Source organism: Physella acuta, unplaced genomic scaffold, assembly GCF_028476545.2.
Source record: "Physella acuta isolate Inbredline_101_S28 unplaced genomic scaffold, ASM2847654v3 ptg000319l, whole genome shotgun sequence".
Lineage (NCBI taxonomy): Eukaryota > Metazoa > Mollusca > Gastropoda > Physidae > Physella > Physella acuta.
Window position 1 is genome coordinate 47,362 of NW_026731838.1, and position 19,027 is coordinate 66,388.

At 38.8% G+C, this 19,027-nt stretch overlaps 2 protein-coding genes across 2 annotated transcripts; both read left to right on the plus strand.

Moving 5' to 3' along the window:
- LOC131940476 (streptococcal hemagglutinin-like) lies at nt 1-9,317 on the plus strand. The gene is made up of 5 exons (XM_059299136.1): nt 1-1,109; nt 1,201-7,295; nt 8,581-8,699; nt 8,826-8,963; nt 9,204-9,317. The coding sequence occupies exons 1-5, from the start codon at nt 1-3 to the stop codon at nt 9,315-9,317; spliced, it is 7,575 nt and encodes a 2,524-aa protein (XP_059155119.1).
- A 336-nt stretch (nt 9,318-9,653) lies between these two features.
- On the plus strand, nt 9,654-14,265 carry LOC131940475 (sporozoite surface protein 2). The gene is made up of 3 exons (XM_059299135.1): nt 9,654-11,881; nt 12,285-12,420; nt 13,913-14,265. The coding sequence occupies exons 1-3, from the start codon at nt 9,692-9,694 to the stop codon at nt 14,104-14,106; spliced, it is 2,520 nt and encodes an 839-aa protein (XP_059155118.1). The 5' UTR covers nt 9,654-9,691; the 3' UTR covers nt 14,107-14,265.
- Nucleotides 14,266-19,027: the final 4,762 nt, after the last annotated feature.

The window sequence follows — 19,027 nt, forward strand, 5'->3', positions numbered from 1 at the left end:
ATGTCTAGAAGATTCAACATCCCAAGCATCAACCACATGTCTAGAAGATTCAACCACCACAGAATCTACATCCTCCCCTGGTTCAACAACCTCACCAGAAACTTCAACATCACCAGAAACATCAACATCTCCAGAAACTTCAACATCCCCAGAAACTTCACCATCCCCAGAAAGTTCAACATCCCCAGAAAGTTCAACATCCCCAGAAAGGTCAACATCCTCAGAAACTTCAACATCCCCAGAAAGTTCAACATCCCAAGAAACTTCAACATCCCCAGAAACTTCAACATCCCCAGAAAGTACAACATCCCCAGAAAGTTCAACATCCCCAGAAACTTCAACATCCCCAGAAAGTACAACATCGCCAGAAAGTTCAACATCCCCAGAAAGTTCAACATCCCCAGAAAGTTCAACATCGCCAGAAAGTTCAACATCCCCAGAAAGTTCAACATCCCCAGAAACTTCAACATCCCCAGAAAGTTCAACATCCCCAGAAACCTCAACATCTCCAGAAAGTTCAACCTCCCCAGAAAGTTCAACATCCCCAGAAAGTTCAACATCGGCAGAAAGTTCAACATCACCAGAAACTTCAACATCCCCAGAAACTTCAACATCTCCAGAAACTTCAACATCCCCAGAAAGTTCAACAACACCAGAAAGTTCAACATCCCCAGAAAGTTCAGCATCCCCAGAAAGTACAACATCGGCAGAACCTTCAACATCACCAGAAACTTCAACAACACCAGAAAGTTCAACATCCCCAGAAAGTTCAACATCCCCAGAAAGTTCAACATCCCCAGAAAGTTCTACTTCACCAGAAAGTACAACATCGGCAGAACCTTCAACGACACCAGAAAGTTCAACATCCCCAGAAAGTTCAACATCCCCAGAAAGTTCAACATCCCCAGAAAGTACAACATCGGCAGAACCTTCAACATCACCAGAAATTTCAACATCCCCAGAAAGTTCAACATCCCAAGAAAGTTCAACATCCCCAGAAAGTTCTACTTCACCAGAAAGTACAACATCGGCAGAACCTTCAACATCACCAGAAAGTTCAACATCCCCAGAAAGTTCAACATCCCCAGAAAGTTCAACATCCCCAGAAAGTACAACATCGGCAGAACCTTCAACATCACCAGAAAGTTCAACATCCCCAGAAAGTTCAACATCCCCAGAAAGTTCAACATCCCCAGAAAGTTCAACATCCCCAGAAAGTTCAACATCCCCAGAAAGTACAACATCGGCAGAACCTTCAACATCACCAGAAAGTTCAACATCCCCAGAAAGTTCAACATCCACAGAAAGTACAACATCGGCAGAACCTTCAACATCACCAGAAAGTTCAACATCCCCAGAAAGTTCAACATCCTCAGAAAGTTCAACATCCTCAGAAAATTCAACATCCCAAGAAACTTCAACAAGCCCTGAAAGTACCTCCACTGGAACTTCAACAAGTCCAGAAGATTCAACATCCCAAGCATCAACCACATGTCTAGAAGATTCAACATCCCAAGCATCAACCACATGTCTAGAAGATTCAACAACCCAAGCATCAACCACATGTCTAGAAGATTCAACAACCCAAGCATCAACCACATGTCTAGAAGATTCAACCACCACAGAATCTACATCCTCCCCTGGTTCAACAACATCACCAGAAACTTCAACATCACCAGAAACATCAACATCTCCAGAAACTTCAACATCCCCAGAAACTTCACCATCCCCAGAAAGTTCAACATCCCCAGAAAGTTCAACATCCCCAGAAAGGTCAACATCCTCAGAAACTTCAACATCCCCAGAAAGTTCAACATCCCAAGAAACTTCAACATCCCCAGAAACTTCAACATCCCCAGAAAGTACAACATCCCCAGAAAGTTCAACATCCCCAGAAACTTCAACATCCCCAGAAAGTACAACATCGCCAGAAAGTTCAACATCCCCAGAAAGTTCAACATCCCCAGAAAGATCAACATCGCCAGAAAGTTCAACATCCCCAGAAAGTTCAACATCGGCAGAAACTTCAACATCCCCAGAAAGTTCAACATCCCCAGAAACCTCAACATCTCCAGAAAGTTCAACCTCCCCAGAAAGTTCAACATCCCCAGAAAGTTCAACATCGGCAGAAAGTTCAACATCACCAGAAACTTCAACATCCCCAGAAACTTCAACATCTCCAGAAACTTCAACATCCCCAGAAAGTTCAACATCGGCAGAAAGTTCAACATCACCAGAAAGTTCAACAACACCAGAAAGTTCAACATCCCCAGAAAGTTCAACATCCCCAGAAAGTACAACATCGGCAGAACCTTCAACATCACCAGAAAGTTCAACATCCCCAGAAAGTTCAACATTCTCAGAAAGTTCAGCATCGGCAGAAAGTTCAACATCCCAAGAAACTTCAACAAGCCATGAAAGTACCTCCACTGGAACTTCAACAAGTCCAGAAGATTCAACAACCCAAGCATCAACCACATGTCTAGAAGATTCAACAACCCCACCATCAACCACATGTCTAGAAGATTCAACAACCCAAGCATCAACCACATGTCTAGAAGATTCAACAACCCAAGCATCAACCACATGTCTAGAAGATTCAACAACCCCACCATCAACCACATGTCTAGAAGATTCAACAACCCCACCATCAACCACATGTCTAGAAGATTCAACAACCCAAGCATCAACCACATGTCTAGAAGATTCAACAACCCCACCATCAACCACATGTCTAGAAGATTCAACAACCCCACCATCAACCACATGTCTAGAAGATTCAACCACCACAGAATCTACATCCTCCCCTGGTTCAACAACCTCACCAGAAACTTCAACATCCCCAGAAACTTTAACATCCCCAGAAACTTCAACATCCCCAGAAACTTCAACATCCCCAGAAAGTTCAACATCCCCAGAAAGTTCAACATCCTCAGAAAGATCAACATCTCCAGAAAGTTCAACATCCCAAGAAACTTTAACATCTCCAGAAAGTTCAACATCTCCAGAAAGTTCAACATCCCCAGAAAGTACAACATCTCCAGAAAGTTCAACATCTCCAGAAAGTACAACATCGCCAGAGAGTTCTACTTCACCAGAAAGTTCAACAACCACAGAAAGTTCTACTTCACCAGAAACTACAACATCCCCAGAAAGTTCAACATCGCCAGAAAGTTCTACTTCACCAGAAACTTCAACATCCACAGAAAGTTCTACTTCACCAGAAACTACAACATCCCCAGAAAGTTCAACATCCCCAGAAAGTTCAACATCCCAAGAAACTTCAACCTCCCCAGAAAGTACAACATCGGCAGAAAGTTCAACATCCACAGAAAGTACAACATCGGCAGAAAGTTCAACATCTCCAGAAAGTTCAACATCCCCAGAAAGTTCAACATCCCCAGAAACTTCAACATCCCCAGAAAGTTCAACATCTCCAGAAACTTCAACATCCCCAGAAAGTTCAACATCCTCAGAAAGTTCAACATCGGCAGAAAGTTCAACATCCCCAGAAACTTCAACATCCACAGAAAGTACAACATCGGCAGAAATTTCAACATCACCAGAAACTTCAACATCCCCAGAAAGTTCAACATCCTCAGAAAGTTCAACATCCTCAGAAAGTTCAACATCGGCAGAAAGTTCAACATCACCAGAAACTTCAACATCTCCAGAAAGTACAACATCCCCAGAAACTTCAACATCCTCAGAAACATCAACTTCCTCAGAAAGTTCAACACTACGAAGAATATCAACATCCCGAAAAACTTCAACATCTCAAGAAACTTCAACTTCACCAGAAACTTCAACAAGCCCTGAAACTACCTCCCCTGGAACTTCAACAAGTCCAGAAGATTCAACAACCCAAGCATCAACCACATGTCTAGAAGATTCAACAACCCCAGCTTCAACCACATGTCCAGACGATTCAACCTCCCCAGAATCTACAACCTCCCCTGGTTCAACAACCTCCACAGAAAGTACAACATCTCAAGAAACGTCAACTTCTTCAGAATCTACAACCACTCCAGAAAGTACAACATCCACAGAAACGTCATCTTCTTCAGAATCTACAACCACTACAGAAAGTACAACATCTCAAGAAACGTCATCTTCTTCAGAATCTACAACCACTCAAGAAAGTACAACATCCACAGAAACGTCATCTTCTTCAGAATCTACAACCACTCCAGAAAGTACAACATCGACAGAAACATCATCTTCTTCAGAATCTACAACCACTCAAGAAAGTACAACATCCACAGAAATGTCATCTTCCTCAGAATCTACAACCACTCCAGAAAGTACAACATCGACAGAAACATCATCTTCTTCAGAATCTACAACCACTCCAGAAAGTACAACATCCACAGAAACGTCATCTTCTTCAGAATCTACAACCACTCCAGAAAGTACAACATCCACAGAAACGTCACCTTCTTCAGAATCTACAACCACTTCAGAAAGTACAACATCCACAGAAACGTCATCTTCTTCAGAATCTACAACCACTCCAGAAAGTACAACATCAACGGAAACGTCATCTTCCTCAGAATCTACAACCACTCCAGAGAGTACAACATCCACAGAAACGTCATCTTCTTCAGAATCTACAACCACTCCAGAAAGTTTAACATCAACAGAAACTTCATCTTCCTCAGAATCTACAACCACTCAAGAAAGTACAACATCCACAGAAACTTCATCTTCCTCAGAATCTACAACCTCTCCAGAAAGTACAACATCGACAGAAACATCATCTTCTTCAGAATCTACAACCACTCCAGAAAGTACAACATCCACAGAAACGTCATCTTCTTCAGAATCTACAACCTCTCCAGAAAGTACAACATCCACAGAAACATCATCTTCTTCAGAATCTACAACCACTCCAGAAAGTACAACATCCACAGAAACGTCATCTTCTTCAGAATCTACAACCACTCCAGAAAGTACAACATCAACAGAAACTTCATCTTCCTCAGAATCTACAACCACTCCAGAAAGTACAACATCCACAGAAACTTCATCTTCCTCAGAATCTACAGCCACTCAAGAAAGTACAACATCAACAGAAACTTCATCTTCCTCAGAATCTACAACCACTCCAGAAAGTACAACATCCCAAGAAACTTCATCTTCCTCAGAATCTACAGCCACTCAAGAAAGTACAACATCCACAGAAACGTCATCTTCTTCAGAATCTACAACCACTCCAGAAAGTACAACATCCACAGAAACGTCACCTTCTTCAGAATCTACAACCACTTCAGAAAGTACAACATCGACAGAAACATCATCTTCTTCAGAATCTACAACCACTCCAGAAAGTACAACATCCACAGAAACGTCATCTTCTTCAGAATCTACAACCACTCCAGAAAGTACAACATCAACGGAAACGTCATCTTCCTCAGAATCTACAACCACTCCAGAGAGTACAACATCCACAGAAACGTCATCTTCTTCAGAATCTACAACCACTCCAGAAAGTTTAACATCAACAGAAACTTCATCTTCCTCAGAATCTACAACCACTCAAGAAAGTACAACATCCACAGAAACTTCATCTTCCTCAGAATCTACAACCTCTCCAGAAAGTACAACATCGACAGAAACATCATCTTCTTCAGAATCTACAACCACTCCAGAAAGTACAACATCCACAGAAACGTCATCTTCTTCAGAATCTACAACCTCTCCAGAAAGTACAACATCCACAGAAACATCATCTTCTTCAGAATCTACAACCACTCCAGAAAGTACAACATCCACAGAAACGTCATCTTCTTCAGAATCTACAACCACTCCAGAAAGTACAACATCAACAGAAACTTCATCTTCCTCAGAATCTACAACCACTCCAGAAAGTACAACATCCACAGAAACGTCACCTTCTTCAGAATCTACAACCACTTCAGAAAGTACAACATCCACAGAAACGTCATCTTCTTCAGAATCTACAACCACTCCAGAAAGTACAACATCAACGGAAACGTCATCTTCCTCCGAATCTACAACCACTCCAGAGAGTACAACATCCACAGAAACGTCATCTTCTTCAGAATCTACAACCACTCCAGAAAGTTTAACATCAACAGAAACTTCATCTTCCTCAGAATCTACAACCACTCAAGAAAGTACAACATCCACAGAAACGTCATCTTCTTCAGAATCTACAACCACTCCAGAAAGTACAACATCCACAGAAACGTCACCTTCTTCAGAATCTACAACCTCTCCAGAAAGTACAACATCCATAGAAATGTCATCTTCTTCAGAATCTACAACCACTCCAGAAAGTACAACATCGACAGAAACGTCATCTTCTTCAGAATCTACAACCACTCCAGAAAGTACAACATCAACAGAAACTTCATCTTCCTCAGAATCTACAACCACTCCAGAAAGTACAACATCCACAGAAACTTCATCTTCCTCAGAATCTACAACCACTCCAGAAAGTACAACATCCCAAGAAACGTCATCTTCTTCAGAATCTACAGCCACTCAAGAAAGTACAACATCCACAGAAACGTCATCTTCTTCAGAATCTACAACCACTCCAGAAAGTACAACATCCACAGAAACGTCACCTTCTTCAGAATCTACAACCACTTCAGAAAGTACAACATCGACAGAAACATCATCTTCTTCAGAATCTACAACCACTCCAGAAAGTACAACATCCACAGAAACGTCATCTTCTTCAGAATCTACAACCACTCCAGAAAGTACAACATCCACAGAAACGTCATCTTCCTCAGAATCTACAACCACTCCAGAAAGTACAACATCCACAGAAACTTCATCTTCTTCAGAATCTACAACCACTCCAGAAAGCACAACATCCCCAGAATTCACAACCACTCCAGAAACTTCAACCTCATCAGAATCAACAACCTCGCTGGGTTCAACAACATCCTCGGAAACAACAACCTCTGCTGGAACGTCAACCTCCCAAGAAACTACAACATCACCAAGAACTGAAACCACTACTGATTTAACAACATCGTCTGGCACGCCCTCCACACCATCAACAATTTCTCCAATTACAACTCGAACCACCACTAGTAAACACACCAGAAAACCTCCTAACAGTAGCTCGCATGAATCGCATTCTGGTTCATCCACTCACTCGCATTACTTTGGCTCCAAGTCAAAATATAATACCAAAAGTCGTAGCCGAGGAAGATCTAAATCCAAAAAACATCATAGTTGGCCAATGGAAAAATCTAAATCCAAAAGTCATCATAGTTGGTCCATGGAAAAATCTAAATCCAAAAGTCATCATAGTTGGTCAATAGGAAAATCTAAATCCAAAAGTCATCATAGTTGGTCAAATGGAAATTCTAAATCCAAAAGTCATCATAGTTGGTCAATTGAAAAATCTAAATCCAAAAGTCATCATAGTTGGCCAATAGGAAAATCTAAATCCAAAAGTCATCATAGTCCCCAAAAAGGAGAATCTAAATCCAAAAATCATAGTTGGCCAATAGGAAAATCTAAATCCAAAAGTCATCATAGTTGGTCAATTGAAAAATCTAAATCCAAAAGTCATCATAGTTGGACAATAGGAAAATCTAAATCCAAAAGTCATCATAGTCCCCAAAAAGGAGGATCTAAATCCAAAAATCATACTTGGCCAATAGGAAAATCTAAATCCAAAAGTCATCATAGTTGGCCAATGGGAAAATCTAAATCCAAAAGTCATCATAGTCCCCAAAAAGGAGGACCTAAATCCAAAAATCATAGTTGGCAAATAGGAAAATCTAAATCCAAAAGTCATCATAATTGGCCAATGGGAAAATCTAAATCCAAAAGTCATCATAGTCCCCAAAAAGGAGGATCTAAATCCAAAAATCATCCTTGGCCAATAGGAAAATCTAAATCCAAAAGTCATCATAGTCCCCAAAAAGGAGGATCTAAATCCAAAAATCATAATTGGCCAATAAGAAAATCTAAATTCAAAAGTCATCATAGTTGGCCAATGGGAAAATCTAAATCCAAAAGTCATCATAGTCCCCAAAAAGGAGGATCTAAATCCAAAAATCATACTTGGCCAATAGGAAAATCTAAATCCAAAAGTCATCATAGTTGGCCAATGGGAAAATCTAAATCCAAAAGTCATCATAGTCCCAAAAAAGGAGGATCTAAATCCAAAAATCATACTTGGCCAATAGGAAAATCTAAATCAAAAAGTCATCATAGTTGGCCAATGGGAAAATCTAAATCCAAAAGTCATCATAGTCCCCAAAAAGGAGGATCTAAATCCAAAAATCATCCTTGGCCAATAGGAAAATCTAAATCCAAAAGTCATCACAGTCCCCAAAAACGAGGATCTAAATCCAAAAGTCATAATTGGCCAATAGGAAAATCTAAATCCAAAAGTCATCATAGTTGGCCAATAGGAAAATCTAAATCCAATAGTCATCATAGTCCCCAAAAAGGAGGATCTAAATCCAAAAATCATAATTGGCCATTTGAAAATTCTAAATCCAAAAGTCATCATAGTCCCCAAAAAGGAGGATCTAAATCCAAAAATCATAGTTGGCCAATAGGAAAATCTAAATCCAAAAGTCATCACAGTCCCCAAAAAGGAGGATCTAAATCCAAAAATCATAATTGGCCAATTAGAAATTCTAAAGCCAAAAGTCATCATAGTCCCAAAAAAGGAGGATCTAAATCCAAAAATCATAGTTGGCCAATAGGAAAATCTAAATCCAAAAGTCATCATAGTTGGCCAATGGGAAAATCTAAATCCAAAAGTCATCATAGTCCCCAAAAAGGAGGATCTAAATCCAAAAATCATAGTTGGCCAATAGGAAAATCTAAATCCAAAAGTCATCACAGTCCCCAAAAAGGAGGATCTAAATCCAAAAATCATAATTGGCCAATTAGAAATTCTAAAGCCAAAAGTCATCATAGTCCCAAAAAAGGAGGATCTAAATCCAAAAATCATAGTTGGCCAATAGGAAAATCTAAATCCAAAAGTCATCATAGTTGGCCAATGGGAAAATCTAAATCCAAAAGTCATCATAGTCCCCAAAAAGGAGGATCTAAATCCAAAAATCATAATTGGCCAATAGGAAAATCTAAATCCAAAAGTCATCATAGTTGGCCAATGGGAAAATCTAAATCCAAAAGTCATCATAGTCCCCAAAAAGGAGGATCTAAATCCAAAAATCATAATTGGCCAATAGGAAAATCTAAATCCAAAAGTCATCATAGTTGGCCAATGGGAAAATCTAAATCCAAAAGTCATCATAGTCCCCAAGAAGGAGGATCTAAATCCAAAAATCATCCTTGGCCAATAGGAAAATCTAAATCAAAAAGTCATCACAGTCCCCAAAAACGAGGATCTAAATCCAAAAATCATAATTGGCCTATAGGAAAATCTAAATCCAAAAGTATTCATAGTTGGCCAATAGGAAAATCTAAATCCAAAAGTCATAATAGTCCCCAAAAAGGAGGATCTAAATCCAAAAATCATAATTGGCCAATTGGAAATTCTAAATCCAAAAGTCATCATAGTCCCCAAAAAGGAGGATCTAAATCCAAAAATCATAATTGGCCAATGGGAAAATCTCAATCCAAAAGTCATCATAGTTGGCCAATGGGAAAATCTAAATCCAAAAATCATAGTTGGCCAATGGGAAAATCTAAATCCAAAAGTCATCATAGTTGGCCAATGGGAAAATTTAAATCCAAAAGTCATCATAGTTGGCCAATGGGAAAATCTAAATCCAAAAATCATAGTTGGCCAGTGGGAAAATCTAAATCCAAAAGTAATCAAGGTTGGCAAACAGGAGGATCTAAATCAAAAAATCATCTTGGTTGGCTAATAGGAGGATTGAAACCTAATAATCCTTCTAATCCCCAAATCGGAGCACTAAGGCCCAATAATCTTCCCAGTCCTCAAATGGGAGGATTTGGACCCAACAATCCCCCTAAACCTCGAAAATTTGGGCTCAATAATCTTCCCAATAATCCAGCTAGTTCACAAATAGGAACACCTAGTCGGAATAATCCTCCTGGTCCACAGATAGTAGCACTTAATCCCATTAATCCTCCTAGTCCTCAAATAGGCGGAAATAGACCCAATAATATTGCTAATCCACAAATAGCACCACCAAATCCCATTAATCCTCCTAGTCCTCAAATAGGAGGAGGATTTAGATCCAATAACCCTCTTAATCCACAAATAGCAGCACGTATTCCAAATAATCCTCCTAGTGCTCAAATAAGTGGATTTGAACTTAATAATCCTGCAAATCCACAAATATCAACACCTAGTACAATTAATCTTACTAGTCTTCTAATAGGAGGATTAAGATCCAATAATCCTCTTAATTCACAAATAGCCGCACCTAGCCCGAATAATCCTCCTAGTCCTCAAATAGGAGGACTTGGACCGAATAATCCTTCTTATCCACAAATAGCAGCACCTAGTCCCAATAATTCTCCTGGTCCACAAATAGCAGGATTTTTACCCAATAATCCTGCTAATCCACAAATAGCAGCACCTAATCCCATTAATCCACCTAGTCCTCAAATTGGCGGATTTAGACTCAATAATCCAGCTAATCCACAAATAGCAGCACCTAGTCCCAATAATCCTCCTAGTCCTCAAATAGATGGATTTAGACCCAATAATCCTGCTAATCCACAAATAGCAGCACCTAGTCCGAATAATCCTCCTAGTCCTCAAATAGGAGGATTTAGACCCAATAATCCAGCTAATCCAGAAATAGCAGCACCTAGTCCCAATAATCCTCCTAGTCCTCAAATAGCAGGATTTTTACCCAATAATCCTGCTAATCCACAAATAGCAGCACCTAATCCCATTAATCCTCCTAGTCCTCAAATTGGCGGATTTAGACCCAATAATCCAGCTAATCCACAAATAGCAGCACCTAGTCCCAATAATCCTCCTAGTCCTCAAATAGATGGATTTAGACCCAATAATCCTGCTAATCCACAAATAGCAGCACCTAGTCCGTATAATCCTCCTAGTCCTCAAATAGGAGGATTTAGACCCAATAATCCAGCTAATCCAGAAATAGCAGCACCTAGTCCCAATAATCCTCCTAGTCCTCAAATTGGCGGATTTAGACCCAATAATCCAGCTAATCCACTAATAGCAGCACCTAGTCCCAATAATCTTCCTAGTCCTCAAATAGGAGGATTTAGATCCAATAATCCTCTTAATCCACAAATAGCGGCACCTAGTCCCAATAATCCTCCTAGTCCTCAAATTGGCGGATTTAGACCCAATAATCCAGCTAATCCAGAAATAGCAGCACCTAGTCCCAATAATCCTCCTAGTCCTCAAATAGGAGGATTTAGATCCAATAATCCTCTTAATCCACAAATAGCGGCACCTAGTCCCAATAATCCTCCTAGTCCTCAAATAGGAGGATTTAGACCCAATAATCCAGCTAATCCAGAAATAGCAGCACCTAGTCCCAATAATCCTCCTAGTCCTCAAATAGGAGGATTTAAATCCAATAATCCTCTTAATCCACAAATAGCGGCACCTAGTCCCAATAATCCTCCAAGTCTTCAAATAGGAGGATTTAGATCTAATAATCCACCCAGTCCTCAAATAGGAGGATTAGGATTTTATAGAGGAAAAAGGTCCATTGACGCCAACTTCGCACTGCCTTGCACGGAACAAATACAGCTTCTGCTCATAGTCGATATTACAGCGAGCCTCAGTAGCACAAACTGTGAACAGCTTCGTGACTTCATGACAGATTTCCTCTCTGATTTCAAAATCTCCAACGACTCCTTTCAAGTCAGCTTGGTCTACTCTGGCCCGAACGTCTCAGAGATATTCGACTTCAACAAGTATTCCCAGAACTCAGAAGTTGTTTGGGTAAGTTTTTGAATTCTTAGGAATAAGCCTACATATTCCAAGAAGTGTTTTAAAATTATACTTAATTGTTTTTAAGTTATTTAATAATTAAATCTATGAGACAAGAGGTAAAGCTCTAGACTTCTAACTCGAAGGTCTCGAGTTCAAATCCGAGCTCAAGCCAGTGAGTCCCTGAGTCGACCAAGCTCTGATGGGTACCTAACTCACGTTAGGGGAAAAAGGCGGCTGGGTTTAGTTCTGACAACATTATAACCCTATATACCGATGTCAAGAGGCGTATGACCTCTACTTCTTCTGCCTAATGGATCTATATGTCTAAAAAGGATTTTAAAAAAAAATAATTACAAATATGACGTAGTTCAAAATGGACCACTACATCGTGCCCTACAATTATTTTTTTCAGGCGATCAACAGTACCCAATGCCCTGGCTATGATGGGCCGTCTAAACTTGCTGATGCCTTAAGATACGGTCGGGAAGTTTCCTACAAAGCTACTGGTCGAAAGAAAGTTGCAGTCGTCATAACCAACGCCTTAACTGGTGAGTAAAATAGTTAACATGTTCCCTTTCATAAATTTAGGTTGGTATGGTATGGTCGGGTAGTAGTGCGCATGATTGTTAACTAAAAGTCCCGAGTTCGGACCCCCAGTTAGATGAGGCTTGTCAAATGGGGACAGAAGCCAATCTAGGAGAGACAACTCCAGAATCAAACAGAATCGGCGTGGTCGAGTCGGTAAAGCTCATGATTGCTAAACCAAAAAGATGAGGCTCATTAGTTGGGGACAGTCACTCTTCTGGGAGAGACAACGCTAAAATCAAACAACTGCTGCCTTGTAGTTTGTTCTTGGTTGGACAAAGGCTATGGAAGCAAATAAAAAAAGAAAAGCAGGCGGAAATTGGAGTCAATGGCCTGAATGGCGCATAACCAGTAGACAAGTATACCTAATTGTGTTGGAGGGGATCACTTACAATAGTAACATTAAGAACGAAGAAGAAGAAGCAACTGTTGCCTTGTTTGTTATTGGTTGGACAAAGGCTATGGAAGAAAATCCATTAAGAGAAACAGGCTGAAATCGGAGCAGTGTTTCTTCCAGACCTTTTTTCTCCGGGGGGGGGGGGGGGTGGGGGCACTTGAAATTTTCGGGGGGGGGGGGGCTGTAGACTTTCTTCGGGGGGCGGACACTGTTAAAAGTATATATTTTCTACATAAATTATATAAATTTCATTTTGTTCGGGGGGGGGGGGGGGGGGGGGGGCGGTAAAAAATTTTCGGGGGGGCTTAGACCCCCCGAAGAGATGCCTGGAAGAAACTCTGAATTGGAGTAACCCGTCAATAAAAAGTTGGCTTAATTGTGTTTACACCCAAGCATCAATAGTTAAATATTTCAAAAGGACGTACAATATTACGATGTGAAATACATTGGAAGGGACCGTGCATGGTACTAGCAGTGGGTAACATGGTGAGAAAAATGCTCAACTCTCCATCAGAGTTTCTTAAAAATTCTACCGCCCCCCCCCCCCCCCTTAACGAAATGAAATTTATATAATTTATATAGAAGATATATACTTTTAACAGTGTCTGCCACCCCCCCCCCCCTTGAAAAAAGTCTACCGCCCCCCCCCCCCCACCGAAAATTTCAAGTGCCCCTCCCCCCCGGAGAAAAAAGTCTGGAAGAAACACTGCTCTCCATCTCCTGTTCTTTAGATGTTAAACATTACTTAAGTCGCGCAGATCGTGTATGTAAGTGGGTAAGGACGGCGTGGTCGAATGGTAGAGCGTTCGGCTACTAGCCCGAAGACCTCGATTACTGTTCGGGTCTTATGACTGTAGTACGTCTCTGAGTCCACTCAGCTCTAATGGGTACCTGCATCACGTTGGGGAGAAGTAAAGTCGGCTGAGCATAGTGCTGACCACAATAATCGTAACTTAGGCAACAATAATGTTTTGAACCAAGCCTTTGTTGAAAATATTCAAATATGTAATAACAATATTTTCAATACCTCCCCCCCCCCTAACCCTATACCATTACAGACAGCCAAGCAGAGCTAGAGTCCATAAGACTCCAGATTTCCGGTGTCAAGGTCATCTCTGTTGGAGTCGGCGCGAACGTGACTCAGGCCTCACTGGCGTCACTCAGCTCGTCAACACGGGTGGCCTTCTTCAGGGTCGACTACTCTTTACTTAGCACGCTCCGGAGATCGTTGTTCAACGCAGTGTGCTCTTAACTTCTCACACAGAGAGCTCGATTATTCTCACGCAGATAACATCTCTTTTATTTATTAATGAAGCGCCATTAAATAATTATTTCTTAATAATTTTGAATTGTTTATTTAAAAAATTTAAATTTTAAATTTTTAGCTAAACAATGAATACCTGTTCCTGTTTTTCAATCAGTTGTTTCCCTTTGTTTAATTTTGCATTCAAAATCTAAAATAAATTTAAGTTTTAAGAGTATGTGTTTGAAAAGATGTTTCAATAATTTTCTGTGATGTACTGTGTTATTTTTACTCTACTATCGGCGCTTTCATTGCAGCTAAATTAATATAGAAGATTTAATTACAACGATTGAGTAGACGGGATGCTATAATTTTTTTTTAGTTTTTCCACATGAAAAATCAATTTAAAAATGTATTGGTTTTTTTCCATTAAAGATCAGATAATCGGTTACTATCTTGAATAAAGGAAATTGTTCCCCTTAATTTGTTTTTGAAGTACGATTCAATTGTTGCTATCGGAAAGAATTTTTCATTTGTTTTCTGCCTGTAAGAAACTACAAATTATTTTAATGCATAAAACAGGCATAATTTACGATTTTACAAAAAAAAACTTAGTGTCACATTACATCTTTCCATTTTGTTACATTATCCAAAGCTTGTAAACATAGTAAGCTTACACACCGAAATGTTAAAACACTGCCCAAGAAACACAACTCAGAAATATTAATTTCCGTCTGGAGACGACTCTACGTACCAATTATCATTACTCTACTTAGTATGAACCTGTTAAGTCAAGGTTCAACCTTTTTTGTTTGTACGTATGTCATGACTTTCAATCTAAGTGCTATCATAGAAAAGATATTCTTACTTCCGTCGTCATAATAAACTAACACCCCTACATTGACGTGATATAGCCTACAAACCCCCACCCTTTCAGAGTATTCGGGCGTGCAAGCTCATGATTGATAAAACAAGAGTCTCAAGCTCTGGAGACAGCAACCCATCTAGGAGAGAAAAGTCCGAACTCACGCATGAGTAGAGCCCATTAAGCGAAAGGGTTACCAACTCTCGGCAGCTCCTGCGACACTGAATATTCCAAGCTGTACAGGTATTGTCTTGTTCCTTGTGTATATCAGAAGTGTGGAGAGAAGGGAGGGGGACCTGATACAATGACATCTGGCTTTTTATAACTTAGGGCCCAGTTTTTGTTCTTGGATATCCAATACGCATTCATCTAATAGCCTGTTAGAATATGAAGCCATATTAGTTGCTACCATAGTTGTTATCATACCAAATAGATGTTTTCCATTATTATTATAAGGCAAAATCCCTTCAATGACGTAACATAGCCTACAACATCCCTCTCCCCCTTTTTAAAATTCCTATGTTTGTTTTTCGAATTTATTTCTTAGACTTGGCTTAACGTAAGTAATTAATTTCTTTTCAAATTTACACAAACATTGTTGAAAAAAAATCGAAAAATAATGACTAAAATTAAGTTTCCAAAAAAAAAAAAAATTGGCAAAATTATGTCGTCTCTTTCTTCGCCGCCATACATCGCCACAAAAGTGCCAACACCCCCCCCCCCCACCCACCCAAAGGAGTGTGGCTTCCTTTATGATCGACATCTGTTTATGATTGATCTAACGCTAGTCCGCTCCTGTAGAGCGAGTTTGTTGATCCAAGCAACAAGAGGGGTCACCAAGTCATCACCAGCAGGCCATCGGGGTTTCTATACATTATGTATGTCGTGGCCAAGCCCCGAAGTCGGTTTATTCGCGAATCGGCCAGTCAGTTTGGCCAATATCAACTCCTAGTGACCGGCTAATATCCAAAATGTCAAACTTTAGTAGATTTCTTAAACGTGTATATTATTCATAAGACAGAATTTCAATTCGAACCATATTGGCTACCTGTTTCTGTTTATTTCTTTAAAATTTTCATTTGAATTTGTTTAAATGTTTTTTTTAATTTTGTTTTGCTAATAGATGTGTTATTTCTTGTTTAAAAAAAAAGTATTTAAAAAGTTTAAGTAAAATATTACAACTCAAAACAAAACAAACACACATCGAATGTTTTCTCCTTTTATTAATTTACCCCATGTATGATCAACGTAAGTTTAAAAGATGAAATTTTCATTTTAAACGTAACAACTATTGGACGTAAAAAATTAAATAGCATACACAATTTCTGCCGAAATCTTTGTTTTAAAACACTATTTACCTAAATCTTACAGCAAAAAAAATCTTTTTTTTTCTTTAAATAATGGAATTTTTATAGTAATACTGAGTCAAAAATGTTTTGACTTACGAAAAATAAGCAATTAAGTAATAACACAACTACAAAATTTCCCACCATGTGTATGGATATCTTTAAAAAGAAAGTAAAACCAAAACGAAAAACGAAAGAAATGTAACGATGGCTTGTATTGAATAGGGCTTTTTTGGTTTTGCTTATTTTAGTGCATTTAAAGAATTAAAGGCTTCGTATTTAAAGGTTGTTATTTTGTTTTATTATCTCCCATCTAGTATTAATAAACACATTACACAAAGCAATTAAATATTTAGTATTTTACAATAATTAACACTTACGTGTTTGCATTACGATCTTTTTTTAATGAAATCACAACACATACGACAAAACAATATTTGCTTTTTAACGCGTTCAAAAGGTTGCAATCTTAATCTTAGTAGACAATTATCTACCCTACCTCGCTGATCCCGGGTTTTCTAGTATTTAGTCTTGTTATCTCCTCTTTAGTTGTGGAACATATCCATTTTTAAATAGATTTTAATTGTTACTTAGATTTAAAATTAGATATTTGTGAGGTCTCTGTAGAAAAACGTATCTGAAAGACTGAATAGTCGCATCATTAGAAGAGAGTCAAAAAAAGAGAAAATAAATCCGTCTTAAACTGACAGATGGATCGACGGAAGGGCATACAGACAGAACGACAGACACAATTACAGACGGACAGAAGGACGGACAATTTAAATGACGGTCAGAAAGACAAATAAAATAACATTCAGACTGAAGGAAAAACAAAATAGTAGACAGACAAAAGGACAGACAAAATTACTGTCAGACTAAAAGACACACACAATAGCAGTCAGAATGTGACGTTCTAGCTGTCCTATACTTTTCCTATCAATTATTTTATTCTTTAAAGTTTGTCGAATGTTATCTGTAGGCAAATTGATTTGCATTATATTGCTTATTTCATACGTCCTATATATTTATTAGCATTATATTGCTTGCTTTCTAAGTCCTTTAGACCTATATTTAAAGTTTACAGAATTAAACGGGAAGGAGGTTAGGAGGGGGGTTAGTAATGCTACTTCACTTTAGTTTAATTTCTTAAGTTTAATTTAAATAAAAAAAATTAATTAAGACAATGTACATTGTGAGTAAAAATATTTAATAATGAAGAATTCAGCAATGCATAAATGCTTTAAAATTAGTCGCAAACTAAAAGGAAAAATGGTTTATCTAATTTTTCATAAAAACTATTCATTGCAATCCCTTATACAAAAAAGTTAAACACAATTAAATAAATTTACAAGCAAAAACATAGACAACGTAGCTATGTTTAAATGATAATAATTAAAACTAAGATTTACAATAAATGATGTTGAAAACGGAAAAACAAATATTCAGGAAACAAAGTCTACCCACAATATTATTAATCCACGTTGTAATGAATCATTAAGACTATTGACATTTATTTCTTGGAGAAATTACAATTAAACAATATCTCATAGTTAACAAAACAGTAAACTTAAACACACTTTTTAACAAGATTTATAAACATTTGAATGTGTGTTAAGGAAGGTTAAATAAATAAAATCAAATGAAAGCGACTAAATTTAAAACGGAAACAAAATTCTTTAGCTAGCTTTAAGAAAAAAAATTAATTAATTAATAAAAAGTGCAACTATTTTATTTTACAATGCAGCACTGGTGCTATATATAGCTAGCACTGGTGCAGTATATAGCTAGCACTGGTGCTATATATCTAGCACTGGTGCTGTGTATAGCCAGCACTGGCGCTATATATAGCTAGCACTGGTGCTATATACAGCTAGCACTGGTACTGCACTGCAACCAAATGAGTCCGATCACCATAAATGATGGTTTCCGTTATTGACTTTAAATGACTTGCTACCATGATGGCTATTTGAGCTTGAAGGATGTTTGACAACAAATTTAGAATTCGAAATTTGTCTCCACGGTTTCGACGATTCTTTCTTAGCGCATGGTTTATTTGTTTTCTGTACGCCCACCATTTGTTTTGGCTAGAAAAAAAAATATAGTATAAAATTTTGCTTGTTTTTTAAAATATAGAACACTACGCAGGTTTAAAGTGTTTGAATTGTTTAGATCTATTACATCAGCTACTTCGTAATTTGCTTTCATAGTGCTTTAAAGAAGAAAAAAAAACTTACCTTTTCATTAGATGTGTTTACTCTGTAGCCATTTTTATGACTTGTGTTTGAATCTCCTTTTTTACCTGTAGTCCAAGGGGCTTTTGGTGGATTAACGGGACCTGGGCGCATTGGTGGATTACCGAAACCTGGGCGCATTGCTCCTGTGTTGACTGCTGGTGGCTTTGGGGCTCCTGACTTTGGAGGTGATGGATTAACAGCTCCTGAATTACCGGCTCCTGGCTTCGCTGCTCCTGTATTACCGGTTCCTGTATTTCCGGTTCCTGTATTTCCGGTTCCTGGCTTCGCTGCTCCTGTATTACCGGTTCCTGTATTTCCGGTTCCTGTATTTCCGGTTCCTGTATTTCCGGTTCCTGGCTTCGCTGCTCCTGTATTTCCGGTTCCTGTATTTCCGGTTCCTGTATTTCCGGTTCCTGGCTTTGCTGCTCCTGTATTACCGGTTCCTGTATTTCCGGTTCCTGTATTTCCGGTTCCTGTATTACCGG